The sequence below is a fragment of the Pteropus alecto genome, unplaced genomic scaffold (assembly GCF_000325575.1).
Source record: "Pteropus alecto unplaced genomic scaffold, ASM32557v1 scaffold5, whole genome shotgun sequence".
NCBI classification, from domain to species: domain Eukaryota; kingdom Metazoa; phylum Chordata; class Mammalia; order Chiroptera; family Pteropodidae; genus Pteropus; species Pteropus alecto.
In genome coordinates this window covers 4,379,559-4,400,586 of record NW_006441953.1, presented here as the reverse complement: position 1 = coordinate 4,400,586, position 21,028 = coordinate 4,379,559, and the positions used below count along the sequence as shown (strand labels likewise).

The following is a 21,028-nucleotide window of genomic DNA, read 5'->3' as shown; positions in this document are numbered from 1 at the left end:
AGTAATATATCGAGTGCCAAAGAGAAAAGTCACCTGATAAAAATTTTAACAGAAGCAATCCACACAGAGATAATCAAAAACTGATTCTGCATATGTCTATCAATGTCGGCATTTACATATATGAAAATTGCTGCAACCTATGAGCACAGGACCACTTCAACATATGTCCAAAAATATCATCCATACCAGTCTTTTGTAAGTGCCTGCAGAATCTCTAGAGAAGGATTCCTCTGGTTTAATCAAACAGTTTCCCAATATTTTCAAGAATAAGGACCACTTTTTAACATATCAGAAAATTCTCAGGCTCCTTTCTCATGTTAAAAGTTGTACATTTATTTATTTGATCGACAGTGGCAATAGCATACACATGGATTCCCAGACTCCTTCTAATCACATTCTGGATCCACAGCCCACGGAACAGATATCCATGGTTCATGTTTGTTTGTTTGTTTTTGTTTTGTTTTGTTTTGTTTTTACCTCCAGAAATATCCTATTCAAAAGAAAAAAATGATAGATTGAGAATCTGTCATTAATCTATGTGTACTAATTAGTTCATGAGATTACTTTCTATTATGAAAATTAGCTGAATTCTTATCCCACAGGAAATAGTATAGAAATTATTTTGTTGGAGGTAGAAATATAGCTATAAGTCTAGAGGTCTAGAGCATTCGTTAGCCTCCAGAAAGACAAATACATTTGTCTCCCTGACATCATTTACCACTCTCCTATTGTCTTTAAGTCTAGCCATATTGAACTTCTTGCTATTCTTCATTTCACCAAATTCATTCCTACCTCAGGATTTTTTTAAGAATACAACTATATCGAGATATCATTTATATGCCATAAAATTGATGTCTTTAAAGCATACAATTCAATTGTTTTTAGAATATTCACAGTTGGGCAATCATAATAAACATCTAATTTGAGAACATTTTCATCACCTCAAAAAAGAAGTCCCATATCCATTAGCAAACACTCTCCATTCTCCCTTCTCAGTTCCCTCCCCTAGGCAACTACTGACACACTTTGTCTCTACAGATTTGCTCAGGGTATTTTTACTAGCTGAACCTTCTGCCTAGAACACTTCCTCCAAATCTTCATTTCATTCAGGTTATTTGCTCAATGTGTTCACCTCATCAGATAAGCCTCTCTGACCACCCTACCTAAAAAGGACTCCTACCCTGATCACTTCTACCCCCTTATCCCATATTATTTTTTTACAGCACTTATTATTACGTAATGTGTTACATATTTGTGTTTTTTTTCTTTATTTACCTCCCCCACTAGAAATGGAAGCACCATAAAGGTAGTCCTATTTGTTCTTCACATATTCAATACTCAGACCAATGCCCAGTGTTTAGTAGACACATGCACATTTTTGAACTGATTAAATAAACAAATTTAAAATTTCTGGAGAAAAAGAGAAATTGTGGAGGTAAGATTGTGCCAAAGACTACAGAAGGAAAAAAAAAAAAAAAGATGAGATGTGAGTGTTTCTAAGAAATACTTTACTATTTTATATTTCTACTTAGCATTTACATTTCCTGTGTCTTCATGTAATTGGCACAAAATACTGTGACTATCCAGAAATAAAAAGTTATTGTATATAAATATAGGGAGGTAGGGGGAGGGTGACTTGGGTAAAGGGGATCAAATATATGGTAGCTGAAGGTAACTGGACTTTGGGTGGTAAACATACAATAGAATATACAGATGTCAAATTATAATGTACACCTGAAAATTATGTAATTGTATTAACCAATGTTACCCCAATAAACTTAATAAAAAAATTATTGTATAAACAAAATTAATATATTCACATATTATTTTGATATAATGTTTACTGTCTTTAAAAATATGTCAATAGAGAAATCCACATTAAGTAGCAAAAACAATGTCCTGTCAAAATAAGGAATTTTATTGTACCTACAATCAAGTTTGAGTTAAATGAAAATGAAAACTTTAACTTATTTTCAGATTTGAACATTCCTTTTTAAAAATTGTAAATGTAATGTCCCAGTCAATGTTTATACAATCATAAGATTTAAAATCAGAAGTGAAACATATAGAATGTTTACTATACTCTCCTAATTTATAAATGTAGAAATTAAGGCCTTTTAGTTAAATGACTTACTGAAGGTCAGTCACAATGTTAGCTTAGCTACAAAGCTGAGACTAGAATTTACACAGTCCCTCGTACAGTCTCACAGACTGCTCCCAAGTCAGTGACTGAGAGTGGCAGCAATATGAAGGCAGACCCTTTCCTGAGCAACATGGAACTCTGTGACAGATGATTCAAGCTCAAGGATTCCCCACTGGCTTGCACTTAAGTCTTAGAACTGCACTTAAGTCTAAGAATTTTCTGACCCAACCTTCTTTCCTTTCCTATCTCATGCATGGGGGTCAAACCTGCATCATGGGCTGAAGGCTCTCCCAGTGTCCTCTGGCTCCCTCCACACTCTCCCTCACAGAAATTTTCCTCAGTAGAACTCCTGCTTATCTAACCTTATCTTGGAGTCTGCTTTCGGAAGACTTGAACTAACAAATCCCCTGTAAATTAAAAATTCAGAATTCTTTTGTGTTTTTATATTATAAATGGCTTATTTTTACAGTTGTTTAACTTTTTCTGAATTGAAAATTTTGTTATCTTCCTGTTTATAAATATTTTTAAATGTATAAAATGCAAATGTCTTTCCTAATGTCATTTTATGCGGAAAAGCATAGGTATAAAAATCAGAATGGCTAATCTTTCTTTTAAGACTCTGAAAGTGTATAAGTTAGAAGCACAGATTTTTGGTTTGTTGAAATTGTAAAAATGAGTATTTAAATACTAAGCAGATTACTCTCCTGATGATTATTTATTTAAGAACACTCAGGAAGTGAACAAGAGAACCCTGTAAAGTGTAACCATCTGACTAAGGCACATCAAACTTTGGACACACCTTGATAGTTTCTAAAATCAACTATATAATTCTGTTTCGTTGTTTCATTACTAGGCTAACAAAGCTTAGCTGAAGAAATAAGGGACTGATGTCTGCACTAAAATCTGGTGCTTTTCTAAACCCACAAACTTTCTGTTCACTATAGAACTCAAATAATTCCTAACCTAAGTACTGAAATATAATAAATATATTTCCAGTACAACTCAGATGAATAGCTCAAATTACTTCATGAAGTCTCTATTCAAATAAATCTTCAAATAGTCTGAGTTAAAAGCAAAACCTTTTTTGTAGATTGCCTTAGATGGTAAAGAAAACTTTAAAATTAGTACTATTAGAAACAAATTATGCTGTAAAGAGAGTAAACTATAAATTATGTGTTCTTATGTAAAAGAGCATTAAAATCAAAGAATAAAGTACAAATAAAATTCAAAGAATTCAGAAATCTTAAATTTAGAAAAAATTTTGGAAAGTAAATTGAGGTATTCATCTTCATATTTCTTTAGTTTAAATCATCTAAAAATTTAAAAAAAAGCTTGAAACCAAATCCTTGCAACAGAAAAACATCAAGTAAAACAGTAAACTTGCCCAGATAAGACATGATCTTGATGTCTTGAATATTAAAAATTAAAGTTTTGAGAAAAATACTATCTAAAAATGTATATTCTGATTTATTTGGCTCCAAAGACACATAATATTAAAAATCTTCAATTTATTACCTTCACTTTAATGCAAAAGGCTAGTAGAAATATTATTTGGTCCAGAGTGACATAAGATAGCTACAAATAAAATTTATAACAAATAATGTCAACAAATGATTAGAAGTTGGGGTAGAATGCTCAGCAACATTATCGCATGGAATTTTTTAAAGAAAATTTTAATAAAAACAATTTAAGTACCATTAACTTGGTCATAGTGGGTCTCGGTCCTCCTACAAATGAAGGATCGTTTTGTTCCTCTACACCTGTGGCCTCATTTAAGTTTGAATGCTGTTCATTTGAGGAGGTCAGCAACGCTGGTAAATGGAGAAAGTGGATCCCACACTGAGAAGCTGCTGTTTTCACTCTTGGCACTTCCTGAATCCTCTGGTACCAAGCAGAAAGCAGTGGAAATTCCACCAGCTTTTCAGAAAGTTTCTTGCAGATAATTAACTAGGTAGGAAAAGAACAAAACATATTATTATATATCTTTTGTATGTTTTTGACAGCTATACCGAAGAAACTTTACATACCATAAATTCACACATTTTAAATGTATAGTTCAAATAATGAGTTTTAGTAAATTTACAGTTGTCCAACTACCACCATAATCCAGTACTAGAACACTTAAGACACACCAAAAAGTCCCGTTGTGACCATTTGCAGTCAATCTCTGTTCCCCTGGTCAGTTGCAGGAAACCAACTGACCAGGGGAATTTCCTTTTCTGGAATTTCATACATATGGAATCATAAAATGTGTCTATCTTTTTTCACTTAATATTATGTTTTTGAGATTCATCCATGTAGCTGCATTTATCAGTAGTTTGTTTCTTTTTACTATCATACAGTACTTTCACTTATTCAAATTAGAAAAATTTGAAAACATTACGCCTGATATAAATTAATATCTTTTTTGTTTTCTCTTGCTTAGATGCTTTCTCCCTATTACTACTATCAGTTTCAATTTTTTTAAGAAATTAGAATGTTCTTGCTTCTTTGTGAGGCACTGAATGTTGTTTCCATAGAAACAGTTATAATGTCACAAACAGATTATTGCTTATGATTATGAACAGATAGATAAAAAGGTCAAGTTACAAAAAATCTCTACAAATATGTCTAGCAATAATCAGTATCAAAGCGGGAGCCAAAAAGCACAGAAAATTAATGAAAAATTCACATGTATGTATATTTACTCTATTCCAACTGGACTTTAAGGTTAAATAAGTACAGATAATTTATTCTAAGGGCAGGGTTTATGTCTAACTCTCTTTGTACACTGAAACATTTCAAACATTGCCTTGCAAAAAATACAAACTGTTGAGTGAACAAATGATCAAAGAACTATTTATTACCTTCGAAGACTAATCCCCTAAATTAACATTTTTCAGACTGCTGTTTATAACCCATCAGGAGGTCGTGAAATCAACATGTAGATTTTTTTTAAAGTGAAATAAAATATCAAGAACAAGACAAGTATGCCCACTTGTATTACTTCTATTCAACATATTCTAGAAAGTCCTAGCCACAGCAATTAGACAAGACAAAGAATTAAAAAGCATCCAAATTGGAAAGAAAAAAGTAAAATTCTCACTATTTGCAGATGGCATGATACTATATTTGGAAAATTCTAAAGACCCCACCAAAAAACTATTAGAACTAATAAATGACTACAGTAAAGTTGCAGGATACAGCATCAATATGTACAGCATACAGAAATCTGTTGTGTTTTTATATGCCAATAACAAACGATCAGAAGAAGAAATTAAGAAAACAATCCCACTTACAATTGCATCAAAAGTATAAAATACCTTGGAATAAATTTAACCAAAGAGTTCAAAGACCTGTGCTCCAAAAGCTATAAGATATTGAAGAAAAAGAAATTGAAAAACATACGAATAAATAGAAGGGTATTCCTTGTTCATGTATTGGAAGGATTCACATTGTTCAAATGTTCTTACTATCTAAAGTAATATACAGATTCAATACGATCTCTAAAAAATACCAATGACATTCTTCTCTGAATTACAACTCATCGTAAAATTTATATGGAACCATAAATAGCCAAAGAAATCCTGAGAAAGAACAAAGTGGGAGGTATCTTGCTTCCTGATATCAAACTATACTATAAACTTACAATAATTAAAATAGTATAGTACTGGCATAAATACAGATATGTAGATCAAGGGACTAGAATCGATAATCCAGAAGTGAATCCTAACTTATATGGTCAATCATATATGACAAAGGAGGAAAGAATAAACAATAGAGTAGAGACAGTCTCTTTAATAAGTGATGGTGGCAAAATTGGACAGATATATGCAAAACAATGAAACTGGACTACTTTCTTACACCATATCAAAAAAAAAATTCAAAATGGTTTAAAGACTTAAATGTTAGACCTGAAACCATAAAACTAGAAGAAAACATAGGAAGCAAACTCTTTGATATCACTCTTACCAATATCTTTTTGGATATATCTCCTCAAGCAAGAGAAACTCAAGAAAAAATAAACAAATGGAAATACTTCAAACTAAAAAAGTTTTTGCACAGTGAAGGAAACTATCAACAAAATGAAAATACAACCTACTAAATGGGAGAAGATATTAACAAGTGATATGTCCAATAAAGAGTTAATATCCAAAATATATAAACTCATATAACTTAATATCAAAAAAACAAACAAATTTAAAAATGGGCACAGTACCTGAATAGACATTTCTCCCAAAAGGTCATACAAATGGCCAATAGACATATGAAAAGATGTTCAACATCATTAATCATCAGGGCAATGCAAAACCACATTAAAACCACAATAAGATGTCACCTCACACCTATTAAAATGACTGTTATCAATAAATCAACAAATAAAAAGTACTGCCGAGGACATAGAGAAAAGGGAACTCTCATACACTGTTGGTGGGAATTGTAAATTAGTGTACCCACTATGGAAAACAGTATGGAGATTCTTCAAAAAAATTAAAAATAGAATTGCCATATGACCCAGCAATTCACATTCTACGTATATATCCAAAGAAAACAAAAACACTAACTCAAAAAGATATATGCACCCTATGTTCATTGCAGTATTATTTACAATAGCCAAGCTACGGAAGCAATCTAGGTGTCCATAGATGGATGAACAGATAAAGAAGATGTGGTGTATATATGTATTATACATATGTGTGTGTGTGTGTGTGTGTGTGTAAATACATATATATAGGAATATTATGCAGCAATAAAAAATAATGAGATCTTGCTATTTGCAAAAACATGGATGGACCTAGAGGCTATTATTATGCTAAATGACATAAGTCAGGCAGAGAAAGACAAATACCATATGATCTCATATGTAGAATCTAAAAAAAAAAACTAAAAATGAATAAACAAAATAAACAAACTATAGAGAATCAGCTGATGGTTGCCAAGGCGGGGGCGGGGGAGGCGGGAGCGAGGAGAGGGGATAGGGATGAAAAAAAGATGAAATAAAATAAAAACTATGAGAGTACACAGCATGCAGTAAAGTGGATTATTTTGTAAGTATAAGTATATTTACATACATAATATAAAGATGTATATTTGTATTTGAATGCTCAATCACCTTGTAAAATGCATTATTTACTATGAAAGTAAAGTTTGAAAAACACTATCTAAATTGTACACTGGGAGACAATATGTTTATAATTCTCACCAAAATTCTTAATTGCCTGGAAATAGATTATGGGCTCAGGGAATTGAGCTTAGGTCATGATAAATTAATCAAATAAGAAATGTTCTCATTTCCTCATCTTTCTTTTACTCTCCTTGGTAGTGATTTATTCTTATTTGTTAAATGTATATCTTTCCTTCTTTTTGAAAATAAGTTGTGATTAAGTAACGATAATATGCATTTAAAAGAAATTGAAGTGTTTTACTCGGCATGACAGGTCATTCCATTTAATCAACATGCCAGGCTGCCCTACAATATCCAGACAGCTCAGGAGGTACTGAACTACATTCATTACATTCAAGAAGATATATTTAAGGAAGTGGCTAATGAAAAATATGAGAAGAAAATTAAACTTGATGCTAAAAATAATTTTTTAAAAAATATTACCTGGGCTGAAAAGACTAAAAACCATTATAAATATCATAGTTACTTTAAAAAAAAAAGAGAGAAAATAAGAGAATTTAGTCTTAAAACAATGGTAAAAATTTTACTACCAAAAACACAAAATGAAACCCTATTGGCTTAGTAGTTAATTTTAATAGGGGTAGAAAAAATTGTCTGAATAAAAAACAAGATGCTACATCTATCTGTCCAAGATGCCTCCTCCTCTGCACTATTTTTCAGTCACTCATTACATAAAATATTTTGTATTTATTTTATTCGCTTTTTTAGTTATGTCTACTCTTTCAACACATGTCATAACTAAAGAATGTTTAGGTGAGCAGTGTAATAAGCAAGGTAAGAAATCATAAACAACCTATCTAAATGAAAATATAATTGTAGTTCTGCTTTTTACTTACAGATTAGAACTGGTAGGTTAAAACTGAAAACTCTAAGGACCTGATACATAGGAGAAAAAATGGAAAATATAAATTAACCACTAAGTGGCACCCATGATTTTTGCAATATGCCAGCCAATAGTGAGAGTCCCATTTTTTCCCCCAATTTTTTTTGTCAATGGGGACACTTAAAGGGGTATGTAATTCAAAAATTGATTCAAAAATCAATTTCAACAATGATTTTACTTCAGCAAAAACTATGTGTTATACTTTTTAAAGAACTCAATTAAAAGCATTAAAAACTAAAATGTAGAAAATTAAGTGATAGGTGTTCAAATTACAAAATAAAATTAATAAAAGGGCAATTTCTGCACATTCCATGAGTAAAATATTTTCAATAGTTCTGTCAAAATGTACCTAAAACTTTTCAGAAGAGAGGGTTTTGCCAGGCACCTTCCACAAAGAAGTGCTGGGCCAATCAGGGATTAACACTGCAAACTCATATCCACCTAAGAGGAAGAGAAGCTTGAAGGAGGTTTAAACACAACACCTCAACCACTCTACCTGCTATTGTTCTGCATCTTGGTTTTATTTTGTTTAGCAGACTTGGCTATTTCCCTAACTCTTTTATTTTTGACCTCTGGTATTCCAAACCTTGACTTGCAAAATAGAGTGCTCTTTTATATTCTTGGCCTTATTCCTGTGACTAAATACCTTGGCTCAAGGTTCAGCTCTACATTTCTAACCCAAACCTTATAGCTTGACCTTGATTCCTGATCATGAACTTGATCTTGATTCAGATCATTAGGACTGCTGCTTCATCACCTCAAGAATAATGGCTCAGCATCATAGCTACTGTGAACTAAAATGACCGCTTCATAACCCAAGATGACTTAAAGGAGGAAAATAAATATAACAGAAATAATATCAAGGCATTAGCAAAGAAAGATTAATTCCTAAAAGAAGAGGGTACAGATCCAGGAAAAATATAAACAAACAAAAGAAAATATTTTGAGAATTAGTTTACATATAAATGTCAAGTCAAAAACTTAATCATAGAATACATGTCATAGAAAAGACTGAGTGTACAAGTTTTCCTTTATGAAAAATTGAGATGAAAACAATTAGGTAGATAGTCAGATGTCCTGACTCAGAGAGGAGGAAAAATCCCACACAATTAAGAATACTTCAGCCTCAATTTGATCCTAATTAGGCAAATAGTATTTAAGTTAAGCTATAATCAAATGCAAACTAGCTCAAGATAGATGTCTGGATAATGATCTAAAAATATCTTTATGAAGGTAAATCCAACTTTTTATCTGTTTTGTTGAGTTTGAAAGCAAACACTCATCTTCTCTATCACCTTGTTTTATTTTCTTGGTAGAAATTACCATTATTTAAATATATATATATTATCTGTCTACTAATTCATTTCTATCTTCCCTACTAGAATACTAACTCCATGAGAGCTGGGACCTTATTTGTCTTATTCATAACTGGATTCCTAGAGCCTTAGCAGTGCCTGTCATATATAGAAAGCTTTCATTAAATTTCTTGAATTAATGAATGTGTAACTTTGATTCAATTTTATGAAATTAGAAACAAATATAGTTATCCAAGAAGAACAACATCATTATTTCATGATATGTAACAAACGACTGCTCTAATGACTGAAGTTGGTAACACAGGAGAGAAGTCAGACACAAGAGAATTTAGAAATCATTTGACAAGGAAAAAATAATAATGTTTTCTTCCCACCCAGTTCTCTAGACAAAATGAGTACATATGACATTTAAATTACCAATCAATATCTAAACAATTCCTGACTCTCTTTTTCATATCCTTTAATTCTGAAGTTATTTTGGTTTCCAATCTTGTTCTCATTTTGAAGAAAGTGGAAATATTCTTTAAGAAAATGCTAATTGTTTAATACCACCTAACCTAGTGAAGCTCTCACCTCCACTATATATAAATTTCCATTAGAAGTCTTTTCTCATTAGTCAGTAGAGATATTTGACTTGTTGGTGAGGTATAATGAGAATGAAATCTGATATCCGATTCCTAAATAGGGAGAAGGGTAAAATGCTTCAAAGCAGGAAAAAAAAAAAAAAATGCAGCTCTTGTAAACCAACTGGAAAGCTGCAGAGAGCTATAGCCTCCCATGTTCACTGATATTTTCACCCGTTCTTTTCTCCTGTTTCACACAGGGAAGGGGGTGGGTTGTGGGGGTATGTATATATCTCCATTCTCCTACTAGGAAAGGAAACTTTCCATGTATTCTTTTGGAGAACAGAGAAGCATACAAAGGAAGATAAATATTTCTGATTTGATAAACGTAATACAATTAAGTTAGTATTTTAAGTGACTACTTTATTATAAAGTATAGCCAAAAGATTTTTTTACTGCTTTAACAGTGGACGCTCAAATATTAGAAGGTAATCACAATAGCAATTGGAAATTATCATAACAATTTCTAATATTTTAGCAACTCAAAATTAAGTCATAACAATTACATTTATTGAGAGCTTACTATGTGCCAAAAACTGTTCTCCACAATTTACACAAGTTATCATTCATTCCTTGCATTAGTCTTATGAGATAGGTACTATTGTTATCTCTATTTTACAGATAAGAAATTGGAGACATATACTAATAACTTGCCCAGGAGCATGATGATAGTATGAATTGGAACTGAGATTCAAACATAAGCAATTTCATACACAGAAACTTACAGTAATATATCCACGTCAGATAAATCTTACCAAAAAATGATGGATACAGGGTAGTAGCACGATATCTGCCAAAGTGAAGTAAAGGCCTTCTGCAAAAACATGCTCCAGAGGTGGGAGGTCAGAAGCCTTCGCTTTTCTGATGTGAGAAGCCTCCCTGTTGGTGGTAGTAGCTGGTTCTTCCTGTACCATGAGCTTTGAGAATGCTACTTTCAGTTCCAGGCTCTTGGATGAAGAGTCCAACCCTTCAGACATTTTCTGTCTATCGACCTTGCTCTGCATTTTGCCCTTAACAAGGGAAGGCCCAGCTCCGGGAGCCTTCTGTTGCTTCAGCTTCTGCCGACGGAGTTTGTCATCATTATGCACTCTAACAGGCTCACTAAGCTTTTTCTCTAGCTGTAGTATTTCTTCAGGGATAGTTGGGTGCTGGTCAGCAGATTCTTTGAGAAAATTCTCAATAGCTAAAGGGATGGTGAATTCACATAGCCTGGTCCACTGACTAACCTGCAAAACAAACCAAGAAATGAAATTATTCTTTATTTCAACATAGCTTGAAGAAAAATAACCGTCTTTTGGGAAATAAGACCAGTTTAGAGAATTTAAATCTTGAGCTAAATCATTCCTGTGCTAGGCTTTTATGCTATATTGAGGCATATTACAGTGCTTCAGAAGTGATAACATTAAACAATGGAGGTTTAACATTCCTGTATCTGGAATACATGCTGTGCTCCTGTATCCTCTTACTAAATAAATCTCTACTTCCCAAAGCCTTTAAAGTACACACCTCCTTAAAAAAGCTGGGTTTCCAAAGCATTGCTACTTAAGCTCTTTTAATATGTAAACGTTCTCTTTTAAAATCTTCAATGTAAATAAAAGGTTTAAAAAAGTCATTCTCTAAAAATAATGTCTCCAAACCTCACCAATTAAATCTTAGGTTCTTATTTTTCAATACTGCAATGCAATATTGGCATACATGATAGGCTACTTTATTTTATTGGTTACTATGTTTTTCAAGGAAATGAAATTTTCATTTCTAGAAGAAAGTTAAATGTTTAAGTGAATGTGTTATCACTATCTGGCTTTAAGTGACAGAAAAAGAGATAATATACTTACTTCAGCACAGGCTTTCAAGCAAGTCTTCTTAAAGCCCAGAAGTTCCAAAATTTCCTTCTTTGAGGGATCTGCTTCATATGATTTCTGGATGATGTATCTCAGTACAACAGCTAGTCCCGCTCTACAGAAATCTTCTGGTCTTTCTACTATTGCAGGTAAACAGCAACTCTGGACTATCGGTGGAAGCTCCTGCCTTGAAATAATCTGTATTTCAACATCCTGGGACAGTATATTTTTAAGTAGTGGAATATCTGTACTTTCTCTGGTGAGAACTAAGCAAACTTTGAAGATTTTACAGTCACAGTAAGACAACAAAAATAAAGTTACAGATGTATGAAGTGGAAAGATGCATCCTTCTTTTTGGTGAGAAAAGTCCAGGTATAGATATTCCTCTGTAAGGCTTTTCTTAATGCCTTTCATTTTCTTCTTTCATTGGGTCACCTGAAGCATAAAGCGAAGTGGTTATAAACGTTAGATTAAAATAATTTAGAAGCTAAAAAAGCCTGTTCTAAAAATCAGCAAGGATTTGTGATAGATACAATTCTACAAGAATTTGTTCCTGGATTGAATAAATAGCTTCCAAAGGAAAAATTTCCACCCTATGCAATTAACTAGACTTACAGGTGATTTTACACCCAGTTCCTTTAAAATGAGCAAGCTCGGACACTTTGTAATAGAATCCTCCCAATCAAGTACTTTAAGGTCTCACTAGAAGTGAGAACAAGAAATGAATAGAATGGAAAATAAGAAATAATCAAGAATACTGAGAGCTGTCTAGGAATAATAGCCTTGAGAAGCTTTGACAATGCTAGTCCTCTAGCACTGTTTCTGTTTTATGTCCCTGCAATATAAAAATCAGGGGAGATATATTTACTCCCTCATGAAAAATGAATTCTTGTAAAGTGGGTTTTGATACATGATGAGCTATTGCATGACGAATCACAACAGAAAATATTCGAATTTCGTCATAACTTAGATGTTGATGGCTGAGATATCTCAAAGTTAACATGGCCAAAATCAAGGTCCCCACCCCCAAATCTGCTCCTAATGTACCTTTCCATTCTTCGTTTATAGAACACCATCCTTCCAGCTGCTCAGGCCCAAAACCTGGGGAGTCATTATTGTTTACTCTTTTCTTTCAAATCTCTATAACCATTGCATTAAAAACTTATTTGACCTCCACCAACAACAGATCCAGAATCTGACCATTTCAAACCACTATCATTGCTCTCGCTACAATCCAAGGCACCTCTCTTCTCAATTATAACATTTGCCTCCTAACCCTACTTTCCAGCTCACCTCCCCCTCTAGTCTATTCTCAACGTAACAGCAAAAGCGATACTGTCTAAAATGAAGTAAGATTATGTCACTGCTCTGCTTAACTCTCCAATGTCTTCCTACTCGGAGAAAAGGTGAAGTTCCTACAATGGCCTACAAATATCTCTTTGATCTAATCCTTTCTGTCTCTGAGTTCATTTCATCAACTCAACTCTCTTTATGCTCACTGCTCCAGACAAAGTGGCTTGTTAATCCCCCAAGGTAATTAGGTACATTCCTACCTCAGGGCCTTTGCACTTGAGAGTTCCAGTACCTGAAACACTGCCCTCTCTCCTTCTGGTATTTATTCAAATATCAACCTATTACTGAGATTTTCCTGGTTACCATATTTAAATTGCAAATCCCAACCCCCACCCTCCCTGAAAATCTTTCTATCCCCTTCTCTGCTTTTCTTCATAGCATTTATTACTGTTGTAACATGTTATATATTTGTTTTGTCTGTCCAAATTAAAATGTTCCATGAGTATAAATTTTGTTTTGTTCACTGCTATGCCTAAAACAGAGTCTGCTATATATGAAATCAAGAAATATTTATTGAATGAATGTATGGATGAATATACACACTGATTATTTTAAAGATGCAAACATATACAATTTTGAGGTCAAATTATTCAAGTCATAATCCTTAAGACTTTTGTCAATTACCATAACTTTCGTTTGATTTATATACATCCTGGATCTAAAATTCTCCATGTTCCAATCCATAAATCACAATTCCAAATTGACACTAGATGGCACTATTTAAAAGCATTCACCATGGAAGTATGCAGTAATAAGAATATGGTATTATTAGAGGAAAATTATTTTAAAAGCCTTTAAAAAGTACACATGTAACTCTTTTAAGTGTATTTATAATATTAGAGTACCAAATTTTAGGAAATCTTCAATATATTAAATTTCCTTAATATTCTAAATTCCTTAGATTTTTTTTTTAATTGAAAGCAAATAGTCAAATACTTTTTAAGCTTTTTGGTCCTCAACTTTTTTATTAGAGATAATAATCCATTATAACAAAGGGATATAACTAGTAAGATACTGTCTTAGACAATCTCTTGATAATGCAAATAATCACTACCGTTTTATTTTATATTTTTTATTAAAACATAAAAACACCATGATTTTACTTCTCTAAAAGGTTATTTAGGGGGAAGTTATTTCATGTAAAATAAGCAACAACTTTTTAAATCATGAAACTATTTTCTTGCTGACCTTAATTACCTTTTTTTAAAAAAAAAAACCTAGAGGTGATTTTAAAACAAAATGTTAAATGGCGTTTATTAAAGGCCACAGGCAAAAGAAACCATTTTCTAGGAAATTGACAGTCTCTTTGAGTTTGCCCTTTGTAAATCTATTGCTGATCAATTTACCAATCCTCTTAACTCTCTCTTAGGACAGTGGCATACTAGGAAGAAGATCCCTAAGAGCTTCCAGAACAGATCTGAAAGAAAGTGTGGCCGATTTCATTTGCTCAGCAGTCTAGGAAACAGTAATTATGAGACTAGACCTACCACTTAAAAAAACAAAACAAAACTGAAAACGATGTCATGTTACAGCTTTTGATTTAGGATATGTAGAAAGACTATTTAAAATTAAGGTGTGAGTATATATGTATATGTATATGTGTGTGTGTATATATATATATATATATACACACACATATACAAATATATATATTTGCCACTTTCCATAAGAATCTTGAGAATAGGCTTTTACATAGTCTACAAACTATTCTCTCTCTGAATACTTAATAAATACTAAATGTCAATGAGATAGAATAGCAATAACCTGTCCATGGAGATATCTAAAAATTAATAAGATGCCCGAGAGAAAATGCAAAGTACTGTAGATTCTTAACAAAATTTACTTTTTTCAATATAGATGTCGATTTTTTTTCCTGGGAGATTAAAAATGTTACTTAACAATCTTGGAGTTAAAATAAAAAATGACTCTCCTGGGGCAATTTCTTCCCATTAAGTACTAATCTAATCTCAAAATAATATTAAGTATTAGCAAACTTGTACAAATTTGATATGTTTTTAGCTTGTACTATGTCTTTTTCAACAAAGAACAGAGTTTTTGCTTAAAGTTTACAAATACCATTGGCAAAAGAAACCCCTCTTTTTCTTCTCCATTTCTACCTAGAGAATTTTAGTTACTAATTTTACGTCATTAGCTTTAAAAAGGTAGGTCCTGTGGAATCATCTTCTGGGTCTCCAGGGCTTCTGGGGCACAGCCCTTGTTATCCATATTACATTCCTGCCAAGCACAGAAGTAGCATCATGCGCTCTTTCTCAGCTTTGACAGGTGCCACCTTGCAACTACTCTTGAAACAAAGTGAGAAAGCAGCAGACAAAACCACAAACTTTAGGAGCCAAACAGAATTAATGGAGCGTGCATCTCTTCTCTGGACATGACAGTTTGCTTGGGAATGTTGCAGAGGGAATAAGTAGGTAAAAGGAAAATATTTAAGCCTTGGTTTTATTACTTGGGAATCTTCAAAGATATTTCAAACAACTTAAGTAGTCAGAGGTTTAATATTTTAAGCATTTAGACTTTTTTGCATTTTTATTCTAGTTAACATCTTGGTGTCGATAAATTGAAACACTTCACATATGAAAAGGGAAATGATTTTTATAGGTGTTTTCTTATCTAATATATAGGTAATGACAGAGATGTGGAAATACAATAAATGTTAAAATATTAAAAATAAGCATATTTCTCCAGAAGCTGAAAAAAAAGTTTGAAAGTTTTATGCTCAAAAGTCAAGTCTGGATTTATGACAACTAAATATTACATAATAAATAAGTGTTATAGATTACATAATAACAAAAAGTGCATAACTGCAACAAAATAAATGTTATAGATTACATAATAACAAAAAGTGCATAACTGCAACAAAAAAAAGTACATTTTACTCCCATTACATGGATGAGAACTGTATATCAATCTACAAGCATTAATTGAATCTATATTATTTGAAAACATTCAAGAATAGGTATTTTTCTAATATAAATAGCACTGCTTTATAAATGTAGAATTTCATAAATTGAAGCATATTGCAATTGTATTGCTGCAACAATTTCAGTTTCCCATAGGTTTTCCAAAAGTGTCTGATAAGTGTGCATTTTACTCCCTATTTGTTTAATCTGAACTCAGAACACATACCAAAAACTGGGCTAGACTCAGAGGAAGGAGTGAAAATTGATGGAAGAAATATCAGTAATATAAGATATACAGATGACACCATCTTACTGGCAGAAAGAGCAATGATTTGAAACAACTTTTGATGAATGTGAAAGAAGAAAATTCCAAAGCGGGACTACATTCGAAACATCAAGAAGATACAAATCATGACTATAGAAGAAATACATAATTTAACAGACAATGAAGACAAACTTAAAGATTTTGCTTGGTGACCTTGGTTAGTCATCAATTCAAATGATGACTACAGTCAAAAAACCAAGACAAGGCTGAGAACTGGAAGGGCAGCAATGAAAGAATTAGGAAAGATCACCAAGAGCAAAGATGTGCCGTTAGAAACCAAGGCTAAGGTCATCCACACCCTCGTATTCCCAATTACTATGTATGGATGCACAGGTTGGACAGTGAAGAAGACTGATAGGGGAAAAAATGATTCATTTGAAATGCGGCGTTGGAGAAGCGCTCTACCCTGGCCTGCCAGGAAGATGAACAAATTAAGTGCTAGAGTAAATTAAGCTTGAAACACCGCTGGAAGCAAAAATGACAAAACTGAGGCTGCCCTACTTTGGGCATATCATACAGCAGGATTGTCTGGAAAAGACAATAATGCTGGGAAAAACAGAAGGCAATAGGAGAAGAAGAAGACCAATTATGAGATGGACTGACTCCATAAAAGAAGCCATAGGTGTGAGTCTCCAGGAGCCAAACAGGGCTGTTGAGAAAGGGCACTGTGGACATCACCATTCACAGAGCCACCAAGAGTTGGAACCGACTGAACAGCACTTAACACACACAGCTTCACGAAAGTGAAAACCATCAGAAATTATGTTAGTCTAAGCAATTGTCCTGGTCTTAGTAATCCTTGATTTAAAAAAAACAAAACAAAACAAAAAAACCCTCTGTTCTAAAGGCAGAGTAATTTGAACACTCTCAGTACTGGATTAAGTGCTTTGATAGTTCCTTCCTGACTCCCTTTTATTGGATCCTCCTCAGACCTATAGTGACCCTTGGCTCAGTGCTTTGCCCTATTCTCAATCTATATTCACTCCTGAGGACTGGCTTTCAAACTTTTGATCATGCCCCACAAGAAATACATTTTATAATATAACTCATTATACACTGAATAAAACTGAAACAAAAGGATTATGTAGAAATATCCGACTACATGGAACATATGATATTTTTTACTGTGCTTTTCTTCATTTATGAATGCTGGTTGGCACTCACTAAATTGATTTCATGACCCACTAATGTGCCAACAACTCACGATATAATTGCTCTGTTTCTAGGTGATCTCCATTGCCATAGGTTTAAATATCCCCATAACTCCTACGTTTATCTCATCTACATCCTTTCCAGTGAAATTCAGACTCCTATATCCTACCTGACATCTCAGCTTGGACATTTTTCTACACCTGTTCCTCTTCCCTTAGTAGTCCCCTTCTTGGTAAAATGGCAACACCATTCACAAGGTCCATAACACTGAAGTCTCACTCAACTCCTTTTACTCTCGCTCATAACCTACTATTTCTAACTTTGAAATATATGCCAAAGCCAATTTAGCACTTCTACCACTATCACCTTAATCTAAGTCATCATGAGCTCTTACAAAGACCACCGCAAAAGCCTATTAACAGTTTTCCTCCACTAATCACACAATTGTCAATGCTCTAACAATAGTCAGGGTGGTCTTTCAAAAACGTATATCAGATATGTCCCCTGCTCACAACCATCCAATGGCTCCTCAGCACACTTAGAATAAAATCCAAATTTCCTACCATGGCCTATAGGGCCTGATGTGACCCCCGCTATCCTTTTCTGATCTCATCTTCTACCCCCTCCTGCCTCTTGCTCACTCCTCTCTAGCCAGTCCTCCTTGCTGTTCTTGGAAGATGTCAGGAACGTGCCCACTTGAAAATTTTGTACTTACAGTTCCCTCTGCCTAGAATGCTCTTCTTCAAGATATTCACATTGTTTGCTCCTTCATTTCATGGAGGTCTCTGAATATTAACTGGGAGCAGCCTCTCTTGGCAACCTGAATTGAAAAAGCACTCCCATCACTTGCTAGTCCCTTATCCTTTCTTTTACTTTATGGCACTTCTTACCTGAAGTTATATCTCCAATGCTTAACAGTACTCAAAATTTAATTCATGGGATGAATAAATGAATGAATGTACTTAAATGATATCAGTAATCACTGTAATGAGAATACTACTGAGAACTGTAGTCTTGGTACACCATGAACCTCATTCTTCTCTTCCAGATGAATAAATCTATTTTAAGAACCATCAATGTATAAATTAAAATGAAGAAACAAGATCATCTTTGTGAGTTGAGCTGGAAAAAGAAGAGAGTCCATCCAAACATGTTGGTAAAGAAAGCTTAGAAGTTTTTATGCATATTGAGAACTAGGAATCTAACTAGATTCTATATACTTACTTAGCAAGTAAAATATTTATATATCAAGAACTATAAAGTAATGGATAAAAGCCTAGATTCTGGAGCTGACTAACCCTGTTCAAATCCTGGTCCTGATATTTAGTAATAATATAAAACATTTCTGTGCTTTAGTTTCCTCATTTATAAGATGGGAACAATAATAACAGCATTTCTCATGTACTGTGTTGTGAGAAGAGAACAATGTCTATTACATTAGTAAGCCCCTAAATAAATATTAGCTATTATTATTCATTTATAATATATCCTAAAAATCTTTATCCAGCCATACTATTAAAATACACAAATTTTTGATGGACAAGCCCCAAATTATGCTTTATATTTCCAAACTTCTCAGGAAAGGTAAGCAGTTCATATCAAATTGGAAAAGTATTCCACCCCAAATACTGAAAAAGAAATCTATTACTGAGGCTGAATAAAAGCCAGGGAGTCACAAATTGGTAGACTATAAGTGTGAAAACCTAAGTTCACATGTGTATTAACTGCTTATATTGTATAAAATAAATAGCTCTATAGTTTATGAGTATGAAAAAATTACAATCTGTTATTATTCTTAGAGATTAAGACTTAAACCCATTTAAATTTCCTGCTATATCAAATGCTCAACATTATGGCTATTAGAATTTAGCTTGTTTTATATATTTCACAAAATAATACTATTTGGTTGCAAATCTCACCCTATTTTCTTGCAATTACATAGATTTTTTTAAAAACCCGCCCTTACAAAGTTAGATAGCAGTCTAACTGCTATCTAATCTTAAACATTATCTTAAACATTAAAGATTAACATAGGAAAGAAAAAAACCTGAGCTATTTCAGTGCTCATTACATTATGTAATGTGGGACTATATACAGTTAAGTCCTAGAGGACAAAATTCTACAATTAAAATTAGCTGTTTTCTTATCTGGGCAAGAAGCGGGGCGGGGGGAAGGGTTTAAAAGTAAAAAAGCTTACTGTAACCTTAGCCATAAGGGAAGTGTGTCATCTTTTCTCTGGAGAATCAGGGAATCATCTGTTGCCATAGAATCATAATGCTTGTAGTTAAGCCTGACCTCATAATTAATAGGGATTCACAACATGAAATGCTGACATGTTAGAAACATCAGCAAGGCTGAAATAAAATTACTGAATCCCCAGAGAAAACTATACTTCTACTTGTCATGATCTAAAAATGGTCTAAATCCTTGCATTCCGAGCACTAACCAGAACAGAATTCAGCAGGCTGCTTTGAAAACTTGAAGATGAAAACAACGTATACTAAAGAACTGTGTATATTACAAATGTTTTAGTTGACAGGCCTCAGAATTTGTTGTTTCAAAGTCTGCTAAATTGTTGCTGTCAGAAAGGCCAACTAGATACTCAGTATTTCTTATTTCAAATCGCAAATAATACAAAAGCTACAAAGTAAACACCGATTAAAAAAAAAACTCTTGGGCCCACGGCTTAAGAAGTTCGAACCCTGTTTAAAGCAGGCAAACCAAGTCGTGGAAGTTAAAAAACATAAAATAAAAGAACAGATGATTCTCAAATCTCACTGATTTTTTCACAGACTTATTTTTGAAATGAGACCTATTAAAATGATGCCTTCAGTTATAGTTCAAACACAATTTCAAATAATGAGATGAGTACGCTTAAGGCAATCCTCAGTAGTGTATATTCCGCACCGGGAAGTTAAAAAAAATAATAAAACAACTCTCATAGCTTAATGTTTTATTAAATATGACAGCAAATCACTCGGTTGCATTTATTACAAATGATTTATTTTTACAATATTTAAGTGATTATGTTTACATGTTTTAAATTGTCACATCATTAGTCCTTGCCGGCTTTTGCACTTTTCTCATTTAAACACTTTCTACAGATAAGATTAGAGAAGTAGAGGTACTCTCCCTATTTTAACAGTTGTTTAGCACAAGATATATTATTAAATGCTGGCATTTCCTTGACATTCAAGAATTTACGACAAGGATAGGGATTGTGGCATAAGGGATCCTGGAAGTCAGAATAAAACAACAACAACATCGAAAACAAGTCACCTCGTCCCAAAACCAGGTAGAGAGTTGGTTT

General features: G+C 33.1%; 1 protein-coding gene across 5 annotated transcripts in view; it reads right to left on the bottom strand.

The window, feature by feature from the left end:
• Positions 1–21,028, bottom strand: part of GSTCD (glutathione S-transferase C-terminal domain containing) — a 116,385-nt gene that overhangs the window by 94,592 nt on the left and 765 nt on the right. For 2 of the 5 annotated variants that reach the window (XM_006918892.3, XM_025051733.1), the window contains exons 2-5: positions 18,434–18,538; positions 11,965–12,405; positions 10,885–11,355; positions 3,839–4,090 (exon numbers count right to left, since the gene is read on the bottom strand). In XM_006918892.3, the coding sequence (XP_006918954.1) occupies positions 3,839–4,090; positions 10,885–11,355; positions 11,965–12,384 (1,143 nt within the window). In that variant the 5' untranslated portion in view covers positions 12,385–12,405; positions 18,434–18,538. Of the gene's footprint in view, positions 1–3,838; positions 4,091–10,884; positions 11,356–11,964; positions 12,406–18,433; positions 18,539–19,915; positions 19,974–21,028 lie in introns of all 5 variants that reach the window. The other 3 variants (XM_025051734.1, XM_015594979.2, XM_025051732.1) reach the window with 2 other exon arrangements.